Source organism: Urocitellus parryii, chromosome 4 (assembly GCF_045843805.1).
Source record: "Urocitellus parryii isolate mUroPar1 chromosome 4, mUroPar1.hap1, whole genome shotgun sequence".
NCBI classification, from domain to species: domain Eukaryota; kingdom Metazoa; phylum Chordata; class Mammalia; order Rodentia; family Sciuridae; genus Urocitellus; species Urocitellus parryii.
In genome coordinates, this window is record NC_135534.1 from 15607949 (window position 1) to 15634723 (window position 26775).

Here is a 26775-nt window from a genome sequence, read left to right on the forward strand (position 1 = left end):
GAATCTGTCATTCCATCAAGAAGGAGTAGCAGGTGCAAAGGTAGGGAGGTGTCAAACCAGCTGGATGGACCTTTGGTTGCATATGTGCTCACTGAGAGCTTATTAGGTACCAGGAGCTGTGGATACCCAGGCAGTGAACTCAACAGACAGGGCCCTTGCCCACAGGGAGCTGGTACTTCTAGGGGTAAAACTGTGGAATGCAGGCTGGGATGAGCAAGGGCAAGCCTCTCCGTCATGGGGGGGGTGGTCTGGGTCACCAGAATCTCATGGGGGGAGGTGTCCACAAAACCCGGAGATTTTGAATGTACCAGTATTTTCATAGAGTGGATTAACAATATTTCATTGTTTTTTCCAGGGCATCCATGACCCTCTAGGGTTAGAACATTTATTCTAGGTCATCTTGTGCAGAGCTATGAAATTTAACCTTGGCCTGAAGTTCTGGTAGCCAGTTTATTTATTTATTTATTTTTATTTATTTTTTGGTGGCACTGAGGACTAAACCCAGGGCCTCACACATGGTAGACAAATGCTTTACCACTGACCTACACTGCATGCTCCCGTGGTGCATTTTAAGAAGTGGAATCATCAAAGCCTGACTAGGGCTTTTGCCAGAGAGAACATCCCGTGCCTTTTCTACTGCTAAGCTTTTGCTTCTGTCATTTCCCCGCCTAGAGGATTGGAAAGAGCAGTGCTTAGAGCCTGACAGATCTGACCATGCGTCCTGCCTCCAACTACCACCTGGCAGCCTCCAGTATTCTCCCTGAGTGAAGTTATGATGTCTGAATGTGTATTCTTCTTCTTCTTCTTTTCCTGTTGAAAGGCTCCAGCATATGGTCACCACTTGGCAATGCTCTTCTCTTGGCTTGGTGGCTCAGCTGCTCAGGGGTCCTGTCTTGTCTGAGGCTTTTCTTGGAACTTTCTGTGTAATTGCTCATCCTGTCAAAGAGCTTTACAAGCATCACTAAGTCTTCTGAAATAATAACAACAGCGGCAGCAACAATTAACATTTATTATTCTTACTATGCTAAGTGCTATACCCAGCTTTTTGCCCGCATCAAAATCCTGAATCCCTTCTGGCAGATAGGTAAATTCTATTGTCATCTGAATTTTCAGAGGAGATAACTAAAAGCTCAGAGAGGTTAAGTAAGTTGCCCAAGATACCCCAGGCTAGTCAGTTTCAAAGTCAAGATTCCGACCTGGACAGAAGGAAATCCAAAGAAACCTGTGTCATTCTGCCTCTTAGAAAACTCTGCTTCCAACTGCACAGTTCAAAACCCCACCCAAGCCTGCTTAATATCCCAGTGGGTCGGCTCCAGCAGAGTCGTCATTCTTTGTTTTGACCAAAGATGCAGAAGGCGTGCCAGATGTTAGCCCGGGAGGACAAGGGAGGAGGTGGGGGTCGAGGGTGTCAATTCAGGAGCTGGGGTGTGTGCGGGGAGCTTATCTGGGGACCGACAGGCGAGTCACGTGCATGTGAAACTCGACCTAGGGGGAGGGGAAAGGAAGGGAGCTCCCGCCCCTACCTCGGGGCGCAGCTCCGGACGCGTGTAAACACAACTATCAATTCGGTAGATCACTTCGTTCCTACCCTGCTTCGTGGATCCGTGGCGCCCGGCAGGTTCCAAGCTCCGTGACTTCTCCCGAGAGAGCGGAGGAGTCGAGACCACTGGGCTGTCGGGCTGCAATTTCAAGGCCCCCGAGTCCAAAGAGCAGAGAAGACCTCAGCGTGCGCGCAGATCAGGGCTGGGCCCGCCGGTCCCAGGACACCCGGAGTGTGGACGTGCTGCCAAGGGTCTGAGCTCCAGGGGGCGTTCGCAGCTGCAGAAGGCGCGTTTGCCCGCGACCCGAGGTGAGCCGCGTGTGAGAATCAGTGTCTTCAGCTGCAAGTCCGCTGAGAGCCACCCGGGGCCGGTTCCGATAGACTCCCTGACTTCTCAAGAAAAGCCCGTTACCTGAGCTCTTGAGCCCTGCGGCCCATTACCCCCTCTCCAAGCGCGCCCCCCCCTCCTCTTTACCCTGGCCCAGTGGACTCTGGTGTTCCTCTCGGCCCCCCTTGCTGCTCTGTTTGGCGCGACACTTGTCAGGAGAGACCTCCGGGAGCCCCTGAATCGAAAGCCCCCATTTCACAGAAAAGGGGTACTGTGGCTCTCCCGCCCCCCCGGGAGAAGTGACTCGTGCTTCCCACCCCTTGATCTTGGGCTTTCTATTTTGCCCTCCCCAGTTCCTCACCTCTCCGCCTTCCTCGGTCTTACCCCATGCGACAAGGTCGCTCCCGCCCCCGCGCTGCCGGCCCCAGGTCTCCTCCCGCGATGGCTGGAGCGCCCCGGCCGGGGCGAGTTCCGATTCCTTTCTCCCACCTCTGGTAAACACGTTCGCCCGCCCGCCAACCCATCCGCTGCCACTGCCCTTATAAAGTCAGCCACCACCGGACTTCCTGCCTAAGCCTGAGCCCCCTTCCCTGGCTGGGGGGAGCTGGTGGGCTCCTAGGCGCGCGACTTAAATCGGGTCGCCTTGGGAGTGAGTGAGGGGCGCGTGGGGACGCCACATTGCCAGCCCTGGGTCTCCCTCCACGTGGCAGCTGTTGGATTGGCCCATGAGACTGTAGGGACACGGATCGCCTGGTGCAGCAAGCAGAGGACTTATTCTCGCCTGGCGTCAGAGGAGAGGAGTGGACTGAGAGGGGCAACAGGAAAGAGGGGTCTTTGGTTAGCCTCAGACATCCCTTTCCTCCTCCTGCCTGCTTCTGGGGGGGTCTTTCCTGGGGCAAGAGGCCAAAGAGGTCAGACATGGGCTAGGGGAGGCTTCAGGGCGCGCTTTGTACCTTACTGAATTTTGGAGACTTGGGGAAGTTCTGGTTTGGCCTCCAAGAGCTGGCTCTGCGCGCCATGGCCTGGGTGGGAGAGCCCGGCAGCACGCCAAGAAGCTTCTGTGCGCAGACAGGACCTTCCTTGTTTTTGATAGTGGCCCGGCGGGAACCCAGCGCCGCGTGCGTTCCTGGCACTGCCAGAGCGCGCCGAGCCAGCTTGGTAGAACTGGCTAGGAAGCTCTGGGTTCTATGGGCCTTCCATGAAGGTTCCATCGCGGGGTGGCACAAGGGATCTCAGGAGCTACCATGATGCAGTACCCTTCCCAGGGGCCGTTGGGAGGTCCTTCGCTCAGCGTTCTCTTTCTCTGCAATCTCTCGGCCAGAATGGCCCCCACGTTGCAACAGGCGTACCGCAGGCGCTGGTGGATGGCCTGCACCGCTGTGCTGGAGAACCTCTTCTTCTCTGCGGTGCTCCTGGGCTGGGCCTCCTTGCTGATCATACTCAAGAACGAGGGCTTCTATTCCAGCTTATGCCCAGGTATGCCGGGGTCGTCTGGGGCAGGGACCGCAGAGGGAGGAGGTGGAAGCTGAAAAAGACTGTAGGTAAGGTAGAGAGAGAACAGGACTGCTCAAAAGGGGAGCCCTAGGCTGGGGATTGGATAGCCTCACTTCTTGACCTCTTAAAACTTCATCAGGAAATGGGTGACATTCTACATGCTCCACTTGGAATATATCAACCAACTGAATGCTGGGTGTCTGGCTGGGCATCCAGATCCTGGGATTCTTAGGCAGAGTCCTAAGCTTCTGACAGCCTCCAGTCTAAAAGAGGATGTAGTCTCTCTGAAATGTCTCACCTAAAAGGTGAGGATTTCTTTGTGTGTGTTGAGCCAAGGTGCTGGGGATGGAGCTCAGAGCCCGGAGCTCAATACCAATAAGCTACATCTCCAGTCTTTTCACTTTTTTTTTTTTTTTTAATATGTGTGTGTGGTAGTGGGGATTGAACCCAGGATGGGGAATGGGGGCCTACCACTGAACTACACTTCCAGCCCTTTAAAAAAAATAATAAAATTTTGAGACAGGGTCTCACTAAATTGCTAGGCTGCCTTACACCTTGCAATACTAGCCTTTCCTGTAGCTGGGAGTTACAGACATGTGCCACTGAGCTGTGCTCCCAAGGGATTTCTTGAGGTCTGCTGTTGTAAAGCTAAAAAAAGAGAAAGGAATCCCTTAGGTGGCAAATGCTTGTAATTCCAGCCAACTGGGAGGCTGAGGCAGGAGGATCACAAGTTCAAGGCCTGCGTCTGCAGTTTATCAGGGCCTATCACAAAAAAGGCCTGAGGATACAGTTTAGTAGTAGAGCATCCCCAGGAATGGGGACAAGGGGGGTCAGGAGAAAGCCACACAGAGTGAAATATGAATGTGAAGGGCCTGCATTCTTCTCTTTGCAGGACCTTGGAGTCCCCAGGTTTTCAAATCTTCCATTTGCATGAAGTCCATAGTCCTGTTTCCTCTACAATGGGCATTGTGGAGGGTCTCTGTTTTCCTCCAATCATCTTGACCTTGTAGGAATGGCCCTGAATGCTGAAGTGAGAATTCTAAATGCCCCAGGATTAGTAGCTGTAGCCCTGGGCTGTCTGCAGCTGTCCAGGGGAAAGGAGTTTCCCTTCTGATGTCAGGGACTTGATGGGTTTCTCACTTCTCTGGGAGGAAAGTGCTTAGCTGACAAGCTCAGCTAAGGAGCCAGGTGGAAGTGGGGTTTGATTCTTTTCCTCCCTCCTTACCCCTTCCTCAGCCTCCCTGTTCTAGAGTAAACTTGGAAGGAAGGCCAATTTGGATTTGATTCTCAGCTTCCACCATGTGTACCAGCTGAGTGACATCAGTGAGTTCCTTAGACCTTGAGCTTGGGTTACTTGGTCTGCAGAATGGAAACAATAATATCTTTCCCAATAATGGTATCTATCTCATTGTTGAGAGATTCATCAATGCTTGGTAAATGTTTCTGGCTTCTCCTGTCTCCTCACCTCAACATGTCTCACAGAGCATGGGTGGAGGTCAGGAGGTCTTGATCTCTGCTCTGAGCAGCAGCTGCCCCACCCTGGGGGCTGTCTCATCTCTGCCAGGGTTATCTGTAAGGAGCAGGCACATGCCTAGGCCTCCTGGCCTCAGTTCTGTGGGCTGGAGGCTGTAGAGCTGAGTTGGCCTAGGAAGGCAGGTGGGTTGTTGAAGAGGAGGCCTAAGAGGAAGTGATAGGCATTTTGGAGTGGTCAAGAGGATCAAATCGTGGGTCACTAGGGGACTCATATGACACCCAAGTCCCCTCTTGAGTTTTCCCTGGAGACTGGAGAAGACCTGCCCTTGGCTACCCAATGGCTCTGAGGCCCACCACTGTTCCTGCCTTTTCCACCTGGAGCTGGTGGCGTTTTCTAAATCAGCTTCCCTGAAGATTAATTTATATCACACATTTTGATGAGGCTTGACAAGTTTGTACCCCAGTAACCATCGCCACAGCCAACATTTAAAACATTTCTGGGGCTGGGGATGTAGCTCAGAGTGCTTGTGCTTGCCAGTGTGCTCAAGGCCCTGGGTTTCATCTTGAAAAAGAAAGAAAGAAAAGCTATTGCTACCACCTCAAAACCTCTTGCTTCCCTTTTAAGGGTCCATCTGTCCACCTGTGTCTTTAAAAAAATATGTAAAACAACTTTAGCAAGACAAGATTTACATATCTTACAAATCACTCAGAGTTGTACAGTCATCATCTCCATCAATTTTAGAACATTTTCTTTCCTCCCAAATGTAACCCTCTACCCATTTAGTAGCACCCACTCTACTCTCCCCACTCTTCCTTCTATCCCAAGCACTATGCAGCTGCTCCTCTACTCTTTATTTTCTGTTCTTTCCTTCCTTAATCCATCCATTCTTTCCTCCCTTTCTCTTCTTTCTTTCCCAGGATTGAACCCAGGGGCCTTACCACTGAGCCATCTCCCAGCCTTTTTATTTTTTATTTAGAGACAGGGTCTCACCAAGTTGCTTAGGATTTCACTAAGTTGCTCAGGCTGGCTTTGAACCCCCGATCCTTCTGCCTCAGCCTCCTGAGCTGCTGGGATTATAGGCATACGCTCGCATGGCTAACTTTAACATTTTGAAGAGCCTTCTGACTATTTTCTTAAGTGGCTACACCATTTTACATTCCCACCAGCAGTGTATGAGGGTTCCAGTTTCTTCACACACTCGACAATATTTGTGATTGTTCATTTTTTGATTATAGATATTGTTTTTTAAAAAATATTTATTTTTTTAGTTGTAGTCGGACACAATACCTTTATTTCATTTATTTATTTTTGTGTGGTGCTGAGGATCGAACCCAGGGCCTTGCATGTGCTAGGCGAGTGCTCTACCGCTAAGTCACAACCCCAGCCCCTTATTATAGATATTCTAATAGCTATAAAGTAGTATAATTTTTTGGTTTTGATTTGCATTTTCCTAATGGCTAATGATGTTGAGCATCTTTTCATGTGCTTATTGGCTATTGGTATATCTTTGGAGAAATGTCTATTAAAAGCCTTTGCCCATTTTTAAATTGAATTATCTTTTTATTATTGCTAATTAATAATTAGTTATTTTTAGTGTTGGGGATGGAACACAGGGCCCTGCACATGCTAATCATGGAATTCAGGGCCTTGCACATGCATATCATATGCGTTACCCCTGAGTTCCATCACGAGCCCTTGTAAGAGCTCTTTATATTCTAGATAAAAGTCCTTTTTCAGATATATGATTTGCAAAAGTTTTTTTCCACTATGGATTCTTTTTATCTTCTTGAAGGTATCTTTTAGTGCATGATAATTTTGAATTTGACAAAGTCCAATTATCTACTTTTTCCTTTTTTTATTCTGTGTCATGAATATGAAAGCATTGCTTAATCTAAGGTCACAAAGATTTACCTCTGTGTTTGGTTTTATAGTTTCAGCTCTTACACTTAGATTTTTGATCCATTTAGAGTTAATTTTTGCATATGGCAGGAGGTATCCACCTGGTATTTTGAGTTGCTCAAAAGTGGGTGTGTATCTAATTTGGCTGTTTGGGATCACTAGAGGTGACCAAAGTGAACCCTTCTTTTTCTCAGAAACTTTTTGTCCCTTCTTGCAAAGCAGAGTACAACATGCCTCTTTCCCCCACTTCTCTCCCATTCCAGGGAGTCTGGCCTAAACTCCCTCGGCTGTCGGGCTGCTCAGAGATGCTGTTCCTTGTTCTGTCTCAGTCATGTTACAGGTCAAAAGTGTCAACTTTCTGCTGCTTAGAGCTTCATACACCGTGGGTCTCTGCCTCCTTCTACAGTGTCCCAGGAATCTAGTATCAGACCAGGAAACTGTCCCCACAGAGGCAGGAACGGTCTCTTCCAACTCAACTTTGTGCTGGTTGCCTGATTTGAGCCAGTTACTCCATGTGTTAAAGAGGACCAATAATCCCCACCTGGTGGGGCTTCTATGAAAATGATTGAGAGCAAGCAGCCAAAATTTAGGCTTCCGGTAAGGGTTGTGAATATGTTCTAGACCCACCTTCATTCCTCATTTGCTGTGTGCCTTAGGCAAGTCATTTATTCTTCCTGGATCTCATTTCTTTCCAAGTCTGTTAATGAGGGTACAGTTGTCACCTTCCCACCACAGAACAATGATGTGAGAATTAAAGGATGTTGTTTAATACATACGTAAAGGAGCTCATTATTGATGATTTCATTTGTGTAGGTTTTGGAGTTCAAAGGGACGTCACAGCTAGTGCGGGCTCTGTTACCCAGAATATAGGCAGTGGCAGCTCCGTTCATCACGCATCCTTATATATCCAGCATAAGTGCCAAAGTGATAAAACAATCAGCAAGTACTTGGAAGCCTGAGGCAAGAGGATTGCAAGTTCAAGCAAGACTCTGTCTTAAAAAGTAAAAAGCTTAGCAAGACCCTGTCTTAAAAAGTAAAAAGGACTGAGAATGTAGCTTAGTGGTAAAGCACCCCTGGGTTCAGTCCCTAGTACCAAAAAAAAAAAAAAAAAAAAACCAGCTATCACTAAAATTCATTAAGTCTTTACTGTTTGTGAGTTAGATTTTTAGTCTTCACCATAAAGCTGTGATACAAGTATTATAACCTCATTTTATAAAAGAGAAACCTGAAGTTCAGAGATGCTAAGTAACTTGCCTAAGGTCACCTAGCTATATTTTTTTTGGGGGGGGGGTAGTACTAGGGATTGAACTCAGGGGCACTCAACCACTGAGCCACATCCCCAGCCCTATTTTGTATTTTATTTAGAGACAGGGTCTCACTGAGTTGCTTAGTGCCTCGCTGTTGCTAAGGCTGGCTTTGAAATTGCAATCCTCCTGTCTCTGCCTCCCGAGCCACTGGGATTACAGGCATGCATCAAGGCACACAGCTCACCTAGCTATTTTATAAAGAGCAGAGTTAGGATTCAACTTCAGTTTTGACCCCAGAACCTTTCTGCTGGGCCTCATAGGAATAGCGTAGATATCCCTGATCTTATGTTTCTCCTGGGAGAGACCAGCCATAGACACGACCGCTAGAGCTCTGACCTAAGATGTTTTGGTGAATGTTACTGTGCCAAGTGCCAAAAGTGAAGCATCAGGAGGTTAGGAAGGGAACATGACGAGTGGAACAAAGAAGATGAGATCATTTTGTGAGTGTGTTTGTGCCTATGTGGCAGTCTTCAGAGCCAGCCTCTCGGGTCCTTGAGACCACTGTCCCCGTTTCACAGATGGGATAATGAGAAAGTGCCAGCAGCATAGCTAGTAAAACCAGAATTCAACAGGTGAAAGCTTAGCCATAATCCCATTTTCCAGTGTTTCTCAGACCTGATCATTTTCAGTCCACCTTCAAGATTTTACCATACCTGGGTGCCACAAGTACTAGTATTTCAAGTGCAAATTTGCTTGAAATCTCAAGTTTGATGTTGTTATACATATTATGCATATTCATCTAATAACATATGTAGCATATAAAACATGTTATATGTAAAATATAATGTATAATATAAAATATATCATTATATCCTATATTATAAGATACTATATAGCAGTATATTATATAATAATATAACATACCATTACATAATGGTATAGTCATATATATTTAATTAGTATATATTATATGAAATAATATATATTATGTGTCTTTATATATATACATTGTGTTCACATGTGTATGTGTGTGTTTTACTAGGGATTGAACCCAGGGGCATTTTACCACTGAGCCTCACCCCCAGCCCTTTTAAATTTGTATTTTGAGACTGGGTCTCACTAAGTAGCTCAGACTGTTCTCGAGTTTTTGATTCTCCTGCCTTAGCCTCCTGAGACACTGGGATTTCAGGTGTGTACCACTGCACCTGACCATATATATATATTTTTAATACATTCACATATACATACATATGCCTGTTTCCATTATACATTTAAATAACCAATAACTGTGAAACCTCTGAAACCATTCCATGTACCACACAAACCCATTTGAGTGCCACCTGTACTGCACACCACGCACTGGGAAACCCTGTTTCCCTGACTTCTGAGCTCAACTCTTTTCACTGACTCACTGAATACATTCTCCCTGTTCCATCCCATGCCTCACTTTACCTCTCTATGAAAGTCAGGAAGTTGATGCAAAGACTTCTGTTGTAACTGCCTTAGATACAGGTAGAAGAGTTCTTTGCATCTTGGTTGAGAAGCCTTACTTTGACCAACCACTCAGTGATCAGGCCTCAGGAACTACTAGTTCATATCAGTCAAACTCACAAGAGACTGATGATAAACCAGAGGAAGTGATGTATTAATTGACCTTGAGTCGTTAGCAGTCCACTGTGGTGGATTCTCTATCACTGGAGAAGCACATGTCCTCGTCAGCACTATCTGGTACTTGGGAAAAGTACCAAGCTGGCCAGTGCAAGACATCAAGGACCTATGGTGGGATGGAAAAGTGTTGGCTTTGGAGATTCTCTTGAATTTGAACTCTCCTGTTAGGAACTGGGTGGCTGGCCTGGGGTTGTAGCTCAGTGGTAGAGTGCTTGCCTGGCACGTGTGAGGCACTGAGTTGGATCCTCTGCACTGCATAAAAAATAAATAAATAAAGGCACTGTGTCCATCTACAACTAAGAGAAATATTTTTAAAAAGAAGCTGGGTGACCAAGTGGTTTTGCTCTTGAGAGCCTCCTCATCTCTAATGGGGACCATTATATTCACTTTTGAGGGCTGTTGGAAGGCTTAAATGAGATTCTGTATGGAAAACTGAGGTACAAAGGGGTGTTCATTGAAAGTCAGTGGGATTGCTTATGAGGGAAATTGTCATTTGATTTGAAGAACTTAGGGGCAGGGTCAACCTCCAGTTCCAGGACTGCAAATTCCAATGCTAGGTCAGGTCAGGCAGATGTGATAACTGAGTACAACAGGGCAGGTGTACGATTGTATATATCTGGAAACGGAGAGATGAGGACTTGTGTGACTTTGAGAAGGCCAACCCTGGCCAAAAGGGGAGACCTCCATCCAGCTCTGGAGATGGCGAGGTCTCCTGACTATTTTTTGTTTGTTTGTTTTGAGATGGGGATGGCCTCAAACTTTTGGGCTCAAGCAGTTCTCCTGCCTCAGCCTCCTGAGTACCTATCATCATTCCTGGCTCATCTTCCAGCTTTTTTAAAAAATATTTTTTAGTTGTAAATGGACCTTTATTTTGTTTATTTTTATGTGGTGCTGAGGATCGAACCCAGTGCCTCACACGTGCTAGGCAAGCGCTCTACCACTGAGCTGCAACTCCAGCCCCTCCAACTGTTTTAAAAATCAGAAATCTGGATATTTATGTGCTAACTCCTGAGTGTGTGTGTGTGTGTGTGTGTGTGTGTGTGTGTGTGTACTGAGGATTGAACCCAGGGAACACTTTACCACTGAAGTACAATACCTAGTCCTTTTAAAATTTTGAGACAGTCTCACAAAATTGCTGAGGCTGGCCTCAAACTTGTGATCTTCCTACATTAGCCTCCCCAGATGCTGGGATTATAGGTGTGCCTAGCCCTTTCTCTTTTCTTTTTATTCTGAGACAGGGTCTTATTAAGTTCCCCAGGGTGGCCTTGAATTTGCTATCCTCCTGCCTCCGTCTCCTGAGTTGCTGGGATTATAGGCGAGTGCCACCATCCAGGCTACTCATCCTGATTTTAAACTGGCACCCCATTACAATTTATAACATGATAAGGGTCAACACTGCCAGCCAAGCAAAACTTGGATGGGGTTCAATGCTGGTCATCTCATGGCAGACCCTGGTCTAAATTATCTTTCCATTTCTTCTTGCTTTTTGCACTGTCCCGACACAGTGTTGACATATGGTCAATGTCCAGGAAGTGGGTGGGGAAATGAACAGTGATCCTAAAGACCACCAAATTACAGGGCTAGCAGAACCCCAAAGCTGTGTGGTCTAACCCCCCCTAACCTCTTCCTCCAGGTGCCTTGGTACTCTCCCCAGCCTCCTGACAGCTGGAGACAGTGGGGGAAGTCCCCATCACCCAAGACAGTTCCTTCCGTGGGTGGCCAGTGCTCAGTCTGACAGTTCTTTATGTTGGTTCTTATGTTTACACACAAATCCAATTACCCTTTGCTGCCTGAAGGCCCTTGGGATACCTGAAGTCAGGGGTCATTGCTGTCCCCTCCCCAGCATGCAGGTACCATCACGATCCTCTTGGTTCTCTTCCAACACCTGAGACTCTTTAAATCAGCATCCGTTTTTTTCCTACCATCTAACATAGGCCCCTTGAAAACTAACAGCTGCCTGTCTTACTGTGGGATCCCAGCACCTGGAGGCTGTGTTCCTCACCCCTTCCTCAGCCATTTCCCGAGTGCCTTCCTGGGGGCAGGCACTGTGCAGGGTTCTCTATTCCCTGAGACATCCTGAGGAGCCTGTGGCTTAGGCATTCCCTGCTCCTGTTTATAGCAGGGGTCTGAGGCTCAGAGGCAGTTACTTGTCCAAAGTTGTCACAAAGTTGCTTGTGCAGCTAGTAAGGCTGTTAATGGAGACCCCCAGCGGTCTGCCTCCAGGGTGCGTCCTGAGTTTGCCCTTGGCAGTGCTGCCTAGTAACAAATTGGAGGTGGTGGGGCAGCCCCCTCATTGACTCAGTGAAAACTGAGTACAGTGATAATCATTCTCTATCCCCCACATTGGCCTTTCTCATGGTCTTGTCACAACCCCAAGTTGGCAGTTTACCTTGAGGACAGGTTCTCCAGGTGAACGTTGAGAGTCACAGAGGGCAGTGCCTCAGTTTATCCGTCTGGAGGATGGGAAGACGTGTTTGACCGACGGAAGGATTGTTGAGAGTTAATATAGGAACAGTTTAGAACGGGACCTGGAACATAAAGTGCTCAGCCAATACTGGCTTTATCAGAATGTCATTTATCTAAGTTTTAAGTGACTTCTTATCACGTGCATTAGAGTGCCTCTCAACAGCTTTGCCTCTTGACTGGGGAGCACTTCCCTTGGAGGCCCGCAGCCCCAGAAGCTTGCACATTGAGTGAGGTTATAGGCGGTAAATACTTGGACGTCCATTATCTCATTTGAGCTAGTGGAGGCCCTAGGTTGAGTATGTATTGGCTGTCCTGGGATCAGATACTAATTGTGGCCATTTATGGAGCCCCCAGCCCCCAAAAGAGTAAACATGACTCCAGGCCACCCCCGGGAACACCGAGGTTGGTTTGATCAGGCCTGGGACTTGAAGGCAGGACTCTGGTTCAGGCTGCTCTCATCTCAGCAGCTTCTGCTTTTCTGTACTGAATGCTCCCTTCCCCCTCCTCAGCTGAGAACATCACCGCCAACACTACCCAGGACCAGCAACACCAGTGGCCCAGCTGTGACCAGCAGGAAGAGATGCTCAATCTTGGCTTTACCATTGGCTCTTTCCTGCTCAGTGCCACCACCCTGCCACTGGGGATCCTCATGGACCGCTTTGGCCCCCGGCCCCTCCGGCTGGTTGGCAGGTAAGGTGGCTGGGCTGTGGGAGCTAGAGAACTAAGAAGATACTGCAGCCCCGGGTGGGGTGGGGCCGGGGAGGCTCACCGGTCAGTCCTGCCCTTCCCTGTGTCCCCACAGTGCTTGCTTCGCTGCATCCTGCACCCTCATGGCCTTGGCCTCTCGGGACACGGAAGGTGAGCTGCCTGACCTCTTGTGCTTCCACAAGAAGAGAATGGGTGGAATGAAGGGGGATGTCCTGGCCTCCCACAGCTCCCCAAATGCCCTCACCTGCCCCTCTCCCCCTTCCCAGTCCTGTCTCCATTGATATTCCTGGCGCTGTCTCTGAATGGGTTTGGTGGCATCTGCCTCACGTTCACTTCACTCACTGTGAGTATAACAGGCCACCCGGGTGCAGAGTGGGGTTAGCAATGGGTGGGGCACTGGTGGGGGAGGGGCTCAGAGGGTGTCGATCAGGTGCATGTGTGTGAAATTGTGCAGGTGGCAGCTATGGGTGGGTGTGGTCAGTGTGTGTTCACCTAGCCCGTGAATGTCGGATGAGCTCCATTCTAGGCACAAACACGGCCTGGGTCTGCAGCACAAACAGGATCAACCATGTCCTCACCTTCTAGGAGTTTCCATTTCAGAGCTAGGAGGAACAGAAAACCCAATAAGCAAGCAAACTCATAAATTATGTCAGTAGTCACAAGTGCTAGGAAGAAAATTAAACTGGATAATGTGATAGGGAGGGGAAAGGGAGCAGCTGGAGATGGTGTGTGTACCTTTGCCGTGTGTGTGTGTGTGTGTGTGTGTGTGTGTGTGTGTTGCTGTCCATGTAGAAGGGCAGGAGTGGGAGTGGGTAAATATATCTATGAGGTTGAATATGAAATTGCCAACATTTGTTCGTGCTTGATCTATAAAACTGACTTTTTCACAACTTCACCTATTACTTATGTGTGTGAGTTGTTATGTGTGTTTATCAAAGTGTGTATGTTTGTAGAGGTGAGTAATATAAGGAAGGGACACGTGGAGGTAGGTGGCCTGGGCCGCCTTCGTCTTTGGTTTAGGGTTGTTTATCTCTGATGCGGACCAACTGGGAGTTTTGGGCAGAATTTCTCCTCACCCCAGCAGCCGCCTATAATTCCAGCTGGGGACGTTTCACAACTCTCAAGGAAACGGATCCCTTCCTACCCACAGCCCCTTCCCGCTGGGCAACTTGGCTTTTGTCCCCAAATCCCTCTCCCTTCTCCGGGGGCGGGCCAGCGGCTTGACCTCCCCGCACCCTCCCAGGCCAGCCAAAGGGGCTCCGCCCGCGGGCCGCCGGCGGCTCCTCGCATCTTCGCGGTCGGGTAATCTCCAGCCAATGGCAGTGGCCGGCGCCGGCCCCGCCCTCGCCCCGCCTCCCACCGGTGTTGCCCCCTGCCCGCGGGTCAGCTCCAGCCCAGCGCCCAGGGCTGCAGCGGGTTGCTGTTGGCGCCGGCTGCTTCCTATCCGCTCCCAGCCTGCCAGTGCGGGTCAGCCTGCGGTGAGCAGGGCTGGCCTTGTCCTCCTCCTGGTGCTGAGCTGACACGGCCCTTGAGGAGCCGGGGTCCTGGCCCTGGCCTCCTTCCCTGATGTCGTTGGCAGTGTGCCTGGCAGAGAAAGAGGGTGCCCAGGGAAACCTCTGCCCAAGTGGGGATAACTTTGCTCCACTCCCTTTATGGAGTCACTGGGGCGGGGGGGGCGGGGGAGGACAGCCCAATTCTCTGTGTTTAAATATTTTCCTTCTCAGAGCTATTTGAAGTCCATTTACAGAGCCATGCTCCATTTCCCCCTCTGTGGAGGAGGGGCTAGGCTCTGCATGGCATGTAAAGTCCTACTCATCTATGGGATGTGGTGACTTGGGGAGGGTGATAGGGCCAAAGGGAGATGTAAGCAAAGGACTTTGCCCTCTCTTCCCCTGAGGGCCTGGGTCAGGCCCGGAAACATACAATCAATCCTTGACTGGTTGGAGTTCTGCATCTGCTTTGCCGGCCAGAGCCACCTGTCCGGTGACCATCAGGCTTGTTCCTGTCCCCTCCCAGTCTCTGTCTCACCTCCATAGCCCTTTCAGTGATTCCTCCTAGTTCAGTAGGCTGGGGTTTTTGGGTGCCATCAAGAAGTTTAAGGGCACCATCTTAGTTATAGAGTCAGCCCTGAGCACAGCCTTCAGGCTGGATGCAGAGCAGGGGAGAAAGTCTTTAATACGCTTTGTGAACCCGAGGGCACTTCTTTCCCTCTTGGCTTCAGTTTTCTCATCTGTGAAATGAATTGAACCTGGTCAGTGTTTCTGAACACGGGTTCAATGCGAGGATTTAGAGGTGTAACACCATCAAGGGGTTTCATAAGCAACCAACTTGGGCAACCCCGGATTAAATGGAATTTAAAAAGTCTCTCTAGGAGGTGCTTCTGGGAATCTTTAGGTGCTAATGTGCATTGTAGGTGTGCCAGAGGGGGTCAGAGTACAGTTTCCTATATTGATTTTGTCTTGGAACCTCCCCTCCCCACAGTGCTGGGGATCAAACCGAGCACTCTGGGCATACTAGGCAAGCGCTCTACCACTGAGTTACATCCCCAACCAAGGGCTTTTCCGTTGTATCTCTTGGTGACATTGTTGCTGGAGCCTACGTTTAAGAAATGCCCCCATGGAGCCTCCAAGATTTCTAGGGGGGCTCTGGGCAAGGGGAGCCCTAGGTGATGTCAGGCTATTCACGGTACCATTCTTCTCCCCCAGCTGCCCAACATGTTTGGGAACCTGCGCTCCACTTTCATGGCCCTCATGATTGGCTCCTATGTCTCTTCTGCCATCACTTTTGGAGGAATTAAGGTATGGAGGTTCTTGAGGGACCAGTAGAGTCACCTGTCTTTTTACCTTGATGCTAGAACTGGGTGTGGCTGGGTGAGTGGTGGCTATCGTGTCCAATGGCCCTGTTCCTGCCCATCATAGGTCATTTCCCACCATTGTGCAGAAAAGCACTGAAGCATCCTGGGAAGGGCCCTGGCCTTACTGCTGACCCAAAGGTCAGACATCTCCAGTCTCCTCTTTCCTTCACCCATGTCCCAGCAGACCTTTCTTTTCTCTCCTGGACCCAGCAAACTTCCTCAGCCTCTGATCTTTTCTTTGTCTAATCTGCAGTCACATGACTTCCTGACTGATACTAGAAAACCATTGCACAGACTCACAAGTCGAGGGCTCGACTCTCTGGCTTTGCTCAGCCTTTTGAGTCATACCTCCCTACTGGGGAGGCTGAGTGAGTTGGTCCAAGGTCACAAAGTGAGTCAGTGCCAGGTAGCTCATGGACAGGTCAGCCTGGTGACTTGGGAGCCTAGACGCCTGAACTTGGGGCAGGCTGGGCGTCTCAGTTTCTTCCTCTATTAGACTCTGTCAAAGGCTTCTTTTATTTATTTATTTTTTTTATTTTTGCAGTCCTAAGGCCTGAATCTAGGGCAGCTCTCAAAGTGCTGTTTTTGCCTGGGCTGGGATATGTTCCTTAAACTCTACGTTGGGTAGTTAATTTTTGATTTAAAAGGCACTTCTGCTCACCCTCTCATAGGAGTTGGAGAGTGTGTGAATGGGCCAACTGTTACTCTCACACATTTGGGGTTGTGGCCCTTTTAAGCTCAGTCCTGTCCCCAGAAAGGAAAGTACCTTAAGGCCCAAAGCCAAGGAGTGGCAGAGGTTTCTCCCAGGAGGCAACTGGAGCTCTGAGCAGGAGCCTGGCAGTCATCCCAGGTGGAGGGTGTCAGGGAGGACACGAGGAACCACAGCATCTTGGTGCACAGGGACTTCACCCACTAGAGGGGATGTCTCATTGAACCCAGTCAGTGCAGAACCGAGTTGTCCTGGGGTTAGGAGGCCTTATGAGGGCAGAGGACTTTCCATCCCCATCCTCTTGGTCAACTGGAAGCACCTGTTAAAGGTGAGATAAGGTTTTTCAGATTGGGTTTGCCTTTCCCCCAGGGAACGTGCCAGAAAGGGACAGAATAAACACCGTTGGGTCTGGTAAACCCAGAGCTTTAATTTTCCTTTGTACAGAACATGAAATGACTTTTTTGTGTGTGTTTGAAAATAAACATTTTGTGGAACCACAGACAAAATATGTGCCTTTTTAAGACCATAATTGAGATTTCCAAGACATTCGGAGTGAGTGGCCAACAACTTCAGCACTTTGTAGAGACTACTCCACACTTCTTGAGAGGGGCTTGGGTGAATGAGGAAGAAGATTGGTAGGTTTGGGGATCTGAATCTTAATTTCTGGCTTTATTTTTTTCAATTGCAAATTGGGCACGAGGAATGGGGAAGAGGAGATCTTTAAGGCATCAGAGAGCTGGGTTTGACCTCTGTGGGGCCTGGGGCCAAGCAGCCTCCTCCATGGGCTGTCCTGCTCCTCCCACAGCTGATCTACGATGCTGGGGTGTCCTTTGTGGTCATCATGTTCACCTGGTCTGCCCTGGCCTGCCTTATCTTTCTGAATTGTGCCCTCAACTGGCCCATGGAAGCCTTTCCTGCTCCTGAGGAAGGTGCTTACAAGTGAGTGGCTGGAGGGGTGGGGGTTTGGCGTGGGAAGGGGACTCCCCCTTGCACCACTGAAGGGGAGGCCAGGGCCCTGAGGTATGACACAATCAGCTTTGGAGAGAGACCTACATTTGGAGCCCCGCTTTGCAAATGCCTTCATTTCTCCGAGCTCTGCTTTCTCATCTGTACAGTGAGAAATTCTACCCATTCACAGGTGTTTTGAAATAATAGAGCTGGCCCATGATGGGTGGTCAAAATATGGTGACTGTTGAGCCCGGTGGTGTATGCCTGTAATCCCAGTGACTTGGAAGGCTGAGACAGGAAGACTGCAAGTTCAAGGCCAGCCTCAGCAACTTAGTGAGAACCTGTCTCAAGAAAGAAAGAGAAGTAGGGATGTAGCTCAGTGGTAAAGTTCCCTTGGATTCAAACCCAGAACCAAACCAAACCCAAATCAAAACACAACACACACAGACACTCAAAACCACCACAACAAAAACCCATAGAGAATATTATTGTTATTATCCTTTCTGTGTTTGGAGATCAGAAATCTGGTATACCAGCAATAGCACCAGATACTTTTTGGACCCAAAAGGGAAGATGTAGAGGAATCAAGCAGACCACCTGCTGTGGGGCAGCTGGAATTCCAGCTCTTCCCAGCTTCATTGCGACTCGGCAGTGGCAGAGGGTGGTGCCCCACAACCAGCCACATAGGGTGGCAGTCATGTAGCTGACATTTATGGAGTACCTACTCTATGCTGGCACTGTACTTAGCTCCCATATCATTCTCTAATACCTGTGTGTCTCTGTTAGATACTTCATTAATAACAAAATGCAAGCCAGGCACAGTGGCACAGGCCTGTAATCCCAGGGGCTTGGGAGGATCGAGAATTCAAAGCCAGCCTCGGCAAAAGTGAGGCACTAAGCAACTCAGTGAGACTCTGTCTTTAAATAAAATACAAAATAGGGCTAGGGATGTGGCTCAGTGGTTGAGTGCCCCCGAGGTCAATCTCTAGTATCCTCCCACCCTGCAAAAAACCCCAACAACAACAACAAAAATAACAAGATGCAAAGAACAAAGTGATTTTCTGAAGGTCATCCCATTGAAAAGGGTTTGAATTCTCCATGCTGCCTCTTCTGTAGGAACAAGTGAAAATGATTCATTTGCCGTTTGTTGTTGATCTGTGCCTGTGCTGGTCTGTCTCTGGGCCAGGCTCTGAGCCACAGAGATGAGCCCTCCATTCGGGAGCTCATTAGTGGGTCTGTCAACGCTAGGGATCCTCGACACTCTTGGGACAGGCTGGGATGGCACCCTGGAGTTGAGGGTGGCCTCTGTGTGGCTGGTTTTCTTATGCTCTGGCCTGGTTGCCTGCAGGAAGAAGGACAATCTCGCTGGATTGAACCTGGACCACAAGCTCACGGGTGACCGCTTCTACACCCATGTGACCAACGTGGGTCAGCGGCTGAGCCAGAAGGCTCCCAGCCTGGATGAGGGGGCTGACGCGTTTCTCTCATTCCAGGACGCCCATGACACCTCAGAAGACCTTCCTGAGAGTAAGTGTCTGGTCGAGGTGCCAGCACTGGGGACTGGGAGGGTGCATTCTTACAACTTCTGTTCTCACACTACCCTGGGATGCAGGAGGAGCACACTTCCCACTCACAGATGGGGAAGCCAAACTTCAAACAATTCTGGCAATTTCAGATTCGGGGATACCCTGCTTGGTACCCCGGGTGAGGAAGGGAGGAGCAGAGTCTCTTGGTCTGTCCAGCAATTGGTTCACTCAGGGTCCCCTGCAATCTCTGAGCCTGTTGTGACAGGGCAGTGGAGCTTTCAAAAGATGCAGCCCTCCTACTCCTGGCTGTCCAGCGCCCCCTGCTGTCTGCAGGAGGAGCTGCATCCACCTGCTTGGGTCACTTCTCAAGGCGTTGACTTGGGGATATAGCTCAGTTGGTAGAGTGCTTGCCTCGCATGCACAAGGTCTTGGGTTCAATCCCCAGCACCACACCAAAAAAAAAAAAAAAAAGAAGGCGTATATCCTTTGGTGAGAGAGGATGGGGTTTGAGTCCTGCTTCCCATGCGTGGGCTATGTAACTTGGGTGGATCACTTGTGCTTGATCTCACCTTCTTCACCTCTCAAACTAGCACTAATAGAACCCACTCAGCTGGGCATGGTGGTGCATGCTTGTAATCCCAACCCTGTGGGAGGCCGAGGCAGGAGGATTGCAAGTTCTAGGCCAGCCTCAGCAACTTAGCAAGGCCCTATGCAACTTAGTGAGAACCTGTCTCAAAATAAAAAATAAAAAGGGCTGGAGCTGGTGTTGTGACTCAGTAGTAGAGTGTTCTGGCTTCAATCCTGGTGCCAAAACCAAAACAAAAGCACCCACCTAAATAGGCAAGTTAGTTGTAAGGGTTGGATTACATCATGGACATGGGACCTCTTTGTAAAGTGCAACATTGGTATGTTCAGGAGGGTAGTTATTCCCACTGCCCATCCCCATGGGACAAGTGGTGAAGGGCAGGAGCCTGAGTCAGGCCAACCTGCTGTTTCCAGTCCTGTGAGCTCAGGCAGGATCTGTCTGAACTACAGTTTCCTCATCTGTAAAATGTGGTAAAGAGCTGAGCACATGGTGGCAGGCAGTTGTAATCCCAGCTACACCAGAGGCTGAGACAGGAGGATCCCTTGAATTTAGGAGTTCAAGACCAGCCTGGATAACATTGTGAGTCCCTGTAGAGGAGGTTAGTGTAAGATTTGGTTCAATGGAATAGTTCATAGTAAGTGCTTCAGTTATTATTACCACACAAAACACCGCTGTGGAGATAGTTACTGAGCGGTCCTTCTCCAGAGTCACATAGTTAGTGTCCCAGCCTCCATTAGGCCTGCATGAGCTGGGACAAACAGAGAGAAACTGGAGTTCTGGGGGCCTAGGGGCACCCCCTGCTGTCTTTCCACAGTCTGTCCCCTTCCGCAAGAGCCTCTGCTCCCCCATTTTCCTGTGGAGCCTCGTCACCATGGGCATGACCCAGCTCCGAGTTATATTCTACATGGCCATCATGAACAAGATGCTGGAGTACCTCATGACCGGTGGCCAGGAGCATGGTGAGGCACTGCTGAGGCCCAGGGTGGGGGCATAGGAGGGTCACCCTGGCTGAGCTGGCTCACTGTGTCTCTCCCCTACCCACAGTGACGGATGAGCTGAGACAAAATGTGCAAGAGACAGGTAGGGAGATGAAAGCGGGGCCCAGGCCCCGGGCCCACCCTGCCGTCACCTGTTCCCCAGGCGCTGGGATTCCTCTGGGCCTGGGCCTACCCTGGTAACCCTGGGGATCTAAGAACCTGGGTCAGAGGGAGGCTGTTTGTCTGCTGGAAGTGGGTGGCCGTACCCACGGGGCCACTAGCATCCTGACCCCACTTCCCTTCCTGTCCTGTCCAGTTGGGTTCTACTCCTCCATCTTTGGGGCCATGCAGCTGCTGTGCCTTCTCACCTGCCCCCTCATTGGCTACCTCATGGACTGGCGGATCAAGGATTGCGTGGACTCCCCATATGAGGGCATTGCTCTCGGAGATGCCAGGTGACCTGCCCAAGGATGGAGACAGCGAGTGGTCAGACAGTGCTTTTCGTTTTCTCCATTCTTGCACATACAGTGTCTCATTTCATTCTCCTCAGAGTCCTGGGAGGGTAGGAGTACTTCTCCACTTTTACAGATGAGGAAACGGAGGCTAGAGGGGGCGTGGCTTGCCTGGTCATAAGAATAGCTTAACAGTGAGGACTGACTCTGTGTGAGGCACCTTGTGTGATCCGTTGAGTCCTGCAGCAGCCCTCTGAGGTGGGTGTATTATTGTCCTTGTTTGCAGATGAGGAAGCTGAAACACAGGGTCACATGGTTAAGTAACTTACTCAAGACCCCACGGCAAGCTCCAGAAACTATGTCACAAAGACCGTACTCCAAAGTGTTCTTAACCCACGAAGTCCCGAGTTTTTGTTTCATGAATGTCTCAATGAAATTGATACAGGTGCATTAAAATAGAGTAGAAGTAATAATCTAGAGCTTATATATCCTTTATAGATATACATAACCTCATATATATGTGTGTGTGTGTGTATACACAGACACACACACACACACACATGTATTACATAATGACCTCAAATATTGTAGTCATTTACCTATTTTCTCAAAAGAACAGAATTCTAAAAACACAATATCTATTTCAAAAGTTTCCATAAGTGGTATATTTATTGTCCCACACCTGGGACCATGGGGCTTACTGAGTTAAAGCTAGGGGGAGATGGAATTGGTGTATGAGATTTATTGCTGCGTAACTAACTACCCCATCTTTAAACAACAAACACTTACCATCTCATACAGTTTCTGGGAATTGGGAATTTGGGGATGACAGCTGATTCTGACCCAGGGCCTCTCATGAGGCTGTGGTCCAGCCTCGGGCCAGGGCCACAGTCATCTGAGGACTGCCTGGGGCTGCAGAGCTGCTTCCAAGCTCAGCCGCGTGGCTGTGGGTAGGAGGGTCAGTGCCTCCCCACGAGGGACCCTTGGGTCTTGAACCCACTGTGTCTGCAACCGGTCTTCTGACGGCTTTTGGTTTTTGTGTCAGTACAAATAGTCCCCATTTGTCCTGAGAGGATGGGAGAGAGACACCAGGAGAGAGGCCATGTAAGGAACAATCCAGGGGCTTCTCTCTCTACCAGCAGTGCCCCAGCCTTCCTCCCTGACCCTGTGCTCCTGGTGGCCAGGGTCCATTAGCTGGCCTCTTTGTCCAGGATAGATGGGCAGCGTGCCCTCACCCCAGCCTACTGACCTCTCTCCTGGGCTGGCCACGGAGCTCTTGATCATGCCAGACAGAGGAGCTTTCTGGTCAGTCAGAGGCCCAGCTGTCTAGACCGGCGGGAGAGCCGATGTGAAACTCCCTTTTCTCTACCATGCTTCTCAGTCTTGATTCTAAAACTGCAGTGTGCATCAGAAATGCTCCGGGCATTTGTCCTGCAGACTCCTGGGCTTCACTCCTGAGGCACTGAGACCTGGGGTCAGGCCTGCCTTCTAGGAAGACATCCCCCCGCCCCCAATCTGATGCTTGAGTGGTTGGTTGGGGGAACCACACTTTGAGAGAACGGTTTTCCTGCCTTTTCTTCTGCCCCAACAATCAGGGGCAGGGGGCAGGGCCTGGTTGAGAACCAGGGAGGTCCAGGTGGGGTCCAGTGATGGCTTTTTCTCCTCAGGGATGGGGTCACCACCAAGTCCACCAAACCACGCTATCGCAAGATCCAGAAGCTCACTAATGCCATCAACGCCTTCACCCTGACCAATCTCCTCCTTGTGGGTTTTGGTATCACCTGCCTTATCAGCGACCTACACCTCCAGGTGCCGCTTCCCTCTGTCCCCTCCCTCTGCCTCCCACGATCCTCCCAAGGGACGATCCACCAGGGCCTGCCTTCGGGAGGCATGGCTCTGGCCCCTGCTCGGGGTCTGTTTCCCGGGTTCCCAAGTGTTCTTAGTAGATGGGTCGCAGGTGGGGTGGGAGTGTGTCGATGACTTGGTGAGGCCCCAGGTCCCTGTGCACCCCGCCTTGATGCTGTCTCCCTTTTGGTTTCAGTTTTTGACTTTCGTCCTGCACACCATCGTTCGAGGATTCTACCACTCGGCCTGTGGGGGCCTGTACGCTGCCGTGTGAGTCATTGAGGCTGAACGCCTTTCCCAGCTTTGTCCCCGTCCCAGAGAAAACCAGGGTAGAGCCAGAAGGGGCCCTCGCGTCCCTTCAGTACCTCTCCTGCATGCTGACCTCTCAGAGTTGGGGGGCCATCTGGTGCACTCCTCTGAGCCCCTCTGATCATGGGGAGCCCACCTCCTCCACGTCAGCCCCCCCCAACCCAGGGAGACTCCCGTTGTTGGAAATCTTCCTTGGGGGAAGCTGGAATACGTGGTTTGATGACAGAGGCGCTGGTCCCTGGGTCTGCTGTCAGAAATGGCCTCCACCGTGGCCTCCCTCCCCCCTTCCTGATGACTTTCCTTCTTCCCCGGGAACAGCCCCGTGTCCCTTTCTCTCCTAGTTTCCACTGCCAGGCACTGCTGAGTGCCTCCCCTGTGGGGCGATGGAGTAATAAAGGACATTACAGTAGCGATGGCAGAATCTTAACTGGTACCGGGGGCCTCGTCCGCGGCCGGTCCAGGCCAGGAGGCTTGGCCGTTGCTCCCTAGTGTGAGCCTCACGGCAGCCTCTCGGCACCGAGCAGCCTGTCCGTGTCTTGAGCTTGTCTCTGTGTTTGTTCAAGCCAAGGGCTTACAGTCACCCTTGAGTCTTCTTCCTGCTCCACCTTCGATCCATCGGCCTCCTGCCCACATTCCACCACCCCTTTGACTCCTTCTGACCGCCATTGCTGCGACCTCGGGCCAAGCCACTGTTGGCTCCAGCTTGGATCACTGCAGTGGCCTCCAAATAGTCTCTTGAGGCTTGTCCTTCTTCAGTCCTTTTGTGTGTGTGTGTGTGTGTGTGTGTGTTACTAGGAATTGAACCCAGGGATGCTCTGTCACTGAACCATATTTTACTTTTCATTTCGAGGCAGGGACTCATTAAGTTGCTGAGGCTGGCCTCCAACTTGTGATCCTCCTGCCTCAGCCTTCCAGGTCACTGGGACTAAAGGTGTGCCCCACGGTGCCTGGCCTCCTCAAGTCTATTTTTATACCAGCGGCTAGAGTCCCCTGGTAGGATATACATCTCTTCATGTCACTAGTCTCACTCGAGAGTAAAAGCCAAAGGTTTATTATGACCTAAAAATCCCCACAAGACCTGGCCCCCTCTCCTCACTCCCTCACTCTTAGGCCTCAGAAGCCCCAGCATGTTACGCCCTCGGGGTCTTTGCGCTCGCTGTTCCCTCTTGCTAGAACACTCTTCCTCCAGATGTCTGCCAGGCTCACAGTTCCACCTCCTCCTCTTCTTACCTAGCAGGCCTCACCTGCTGAGGCCTTCCCAGGCCACCCTCTCTACAGGTGAAGCCCCCCTAACCTCCCCAGCCTCTTCTCTGCCTGACCTCTTTCCTCAGCACCTAGACTGTGCACTTGTTCACGGTCGGATGGCCACCTGCTCCATCCATGACAATGTCACCCTGTGAGGCAGGCATCTTTGCCCGCTTGGCACATAGCTTTATCCCCAGCACCTAGATCAGTGCCATTTGTGGAAAGGATAAAGTGAGCAGCCGAGTGGGTTTCATGCTGTCCCTGTTATTCAGGGAGCTGGGGAACAGAGGGGTTGAGCTCCTTAGGATGATCACACAGATGGGAGCTGTCAGACCCGCAGGGCTCAGGGCCTAGGCATGCCCCCTCAAGGACAGGGACCAGAGAGCACATGCAAGGCCAGTAGTCCTCTTCCTGGTGAGGTCCTCCCTGGCCACCATCTCTAGCTAAGTTCTGCTCTGCTTGCCAAGAGAGCGAAGCCTGGGGCGGGGGCACAGTGGGGGGCGGTTAACCCTGATTCCTGGCCACCTCTCTGTGGACAGGTTCCCATCCAACCACTTTGGGACGCTGACGGGCCTGCAGTCTCTCATCAGCGCCGTGTTCGCCCTCCTCCAGCAGCCGCTCTTCATGGTCGTGGTGGGACCCCTGCGAGGAGACCCCTTCTGGGTGAGAGCCAGGGTGGGCTCAGGGCACAGGGAAGAGGGAGGGGGACTCGTATGTGATAGCATCCCAAGCTGGTGCCCATCAGAACTCCTGGTGGAGTGTTAAGAACGCAGGTCCCCGGCCTCCTGAACTGGCCTCTCTCAACCTGGCTCTGTTTTCAGTAAGCCCCCAGGTGAGTTGCACGGTGGGCCAGCCCTGATCCTCGAGCCCGTGTTTAGGAGCCCTGGTCCCTAAGGTCCTACCAGGGGTCTTCCCTGCAGCACAGAGGGTATTCGATAGGCTTTCCCTTGCATTGAACTGACATCTGCCTCCCTGAAACCAATTTCTGTCCCTTCCCCCAAGAACTGTGATGAAAGAACTGCTCCCGCTCCTGGAGAGTTTGCTGTGTGCCAAGCACGCTGTGTACCTAGCACGCTGTGTACCTTTGGGCACTTGATCTTGGCCACAGTGGCCGAGAAAGAGGCACTTGGAGTGGAGGTGGCTGGTCCCGAGTCACACTGTGTCTTGTGGAGTAGAATGTGAACTCATTCACTCTCTTGGGCCTTGCAAGTCATCTGTCCCGCAGTCTGTCCATCTCTGTTCCTTTGCCCAGGCCTGAGAGCCGCTGCTCATCACCCCACATGGCACCCCATTGGCCAATATCTGCCAGCCCATGTCCCATTGCAAAGGCAGCCTGTCCCCCAAGAGAGTGCCCCATTGTGTGGCCCCCAGCCAGGCCCTGCCACTTACTAGACTCCAGGGTTTTCATCTCAGCCACTTGGCCAGGCTGCTGAGCATTAAATGAGATACTGATGGAGCAGCGATCGCATGCACTGAGTGCTATTTCTCATTCTTCTTTAGGTCTTGGAGCAAAAATGGCTGCCTTCTCCTCTGCGTTGGTGGCTAGGGCAGGTCTCTGAGGATGGTGAGGTTTAACCAGCACATACTTGACTTTCTCTTTCCTTTCCCTAAAGGTGAACCTGGGTCTCTTGTTATTCTCACTTCTGGGATTCCTGCTACCTTGCTACCTCTTCTACTTCCGTGCCCGGCTCCAGAGGGAGTATGTCACCAATGAGCCAGGCCTACAGAAGATGCTCAGCACCTCCAAGGGGGCAGCATAGACGTCTGAGGCTGAGAAACTGGATGACCGGCAACCAAGGCTTGAATAACCAAAGGGAACCCCCGGACGGCTCCCTACCTGTCACATGTGCATGGAGCCCGGAGCCGTGCATTTAAAAGATACCAAGAGAAGGTCTATTTTTATAGGGACTTGCAAAAAGGGGTGGGGATAACCTTAAGACAATATTTCCCAAAGCAACCCTCCAGGGACTGAAGAAGCCTCTGTGCTGGAGGAATTGGGCCTTCTTCCTTGGACAGAGGAGACCAAGGCGTGAGGCTGCTCTTTCTCCAGGCCTTTGTCCCAGGGGCCTCGAGGGTCCTGTCTTCTGGTGCCTCTGGAGGACTGTGGGGTCAGTGAGCAGGCTACCCCTGCGGCCCCAGCTGCCAGGAGTGTGAGTTCCTGTGTGTGCTGTGACATACCTTCCCCCAGAGGAAAAGGGGCTCAAGGTACTGGCTGTGTCCTGTACCGGGTGCGGGGACAAGCCCCTTGCACGACTGGAGGGCAGGTTCCCTCTCTGGTGCTGCTGCTCTCAGATCCGAGAGGAAATAAAAAGGGAGCGGGAGACTGGCTGGCGTGTACCTGTGCTTTGGGGCAGTGGCGGGAAGGTTGTCTGTCCCCTGTCCCTCCTCCCTCGGGCTCAGCTGGGCATTAGGTAGTATGCCTGGGGTGCCAGGCTGTCCTCGCGCTGTCTGGCTCACCTCCCCGTTCTCTCCCTGCCTTGAGTGCCAGGAGGAAGTCTGA

The 26775-nt window shown here is 50.7% G+C and overlaps 1 protein-coding gene across 2 annotated transcripts; it reads left to right on the forward strand.

The window, feature by feature from the left end:
• The first annotated feature begins 1772 nt into the window (after positions 1-1772).
• Positions 1773-26179, forward strand: Slc43a1 (solute carrier family 43 member 1). 2 transcript variants are annotated; one of them, XM_026406583.2, is made up of 15 exons: positions 1773-1849; positions 3190-3344; positions 12626-12806; positions 12919-12974; positions 13091-13167; positions 15530-15622; positions 17193-17326; positions 18684-18862; positions 20236-20406; positions 20492-20527; positions 20741-20879; positions 22544-22685; positions 22918-22991; positions 24815-24938; positions 25889-26179. In XM_026406583.2, exons 2-15 carry the CDS (start codon positions 3191-3193, stop codon positions 26033-26035), a joined length of 1707 nt encoding a protein of 568 aa, XP_026262368.2. In that variant the 5' UTR covers positions 1773-1849; position 3190; the 3' UTR covers positions 26036-26179. The 2 variants fall into 2 exon arrangements, with proteins under 2 accessions (XP_026262368.2, XP_026262367.2); XM_026406582.2 differs by lacking the exon at positions 1773-1849 and having other exon boundaries at positions 2938-3344.
• Positions 26180-26775: the final 596 nt, after the last annotated feature.

What these genes read in the sequence shown, in the direction of transcription:
- Slc43a1 (XM_026406582.2), top strand. Translation starts at nt 3,113, where the DNA reads ATGATGCAGTACCCTTCCCAGGGGCCGTTGGGAGGTCCTTCGCTCAGC. An exon ending in CCCCTCCGGCTGGTTGGCAG is followed by an intron (nt 12,807 to 12,918) that starts GTAAGGTGGCTG and finishes GTGTCCCCACAG; the next exon opens with TGCTTGCTTCGCTGCATCCT. An exon ending in TCACTTTTGGAGGAATTAAG is followed by an intron (nt 15,623 to 17,192) that starts GTATGGAGGTTC and finishes CTCCTCCCACAG; the next exon opens with CTGATCTACGATGCTGGGGT.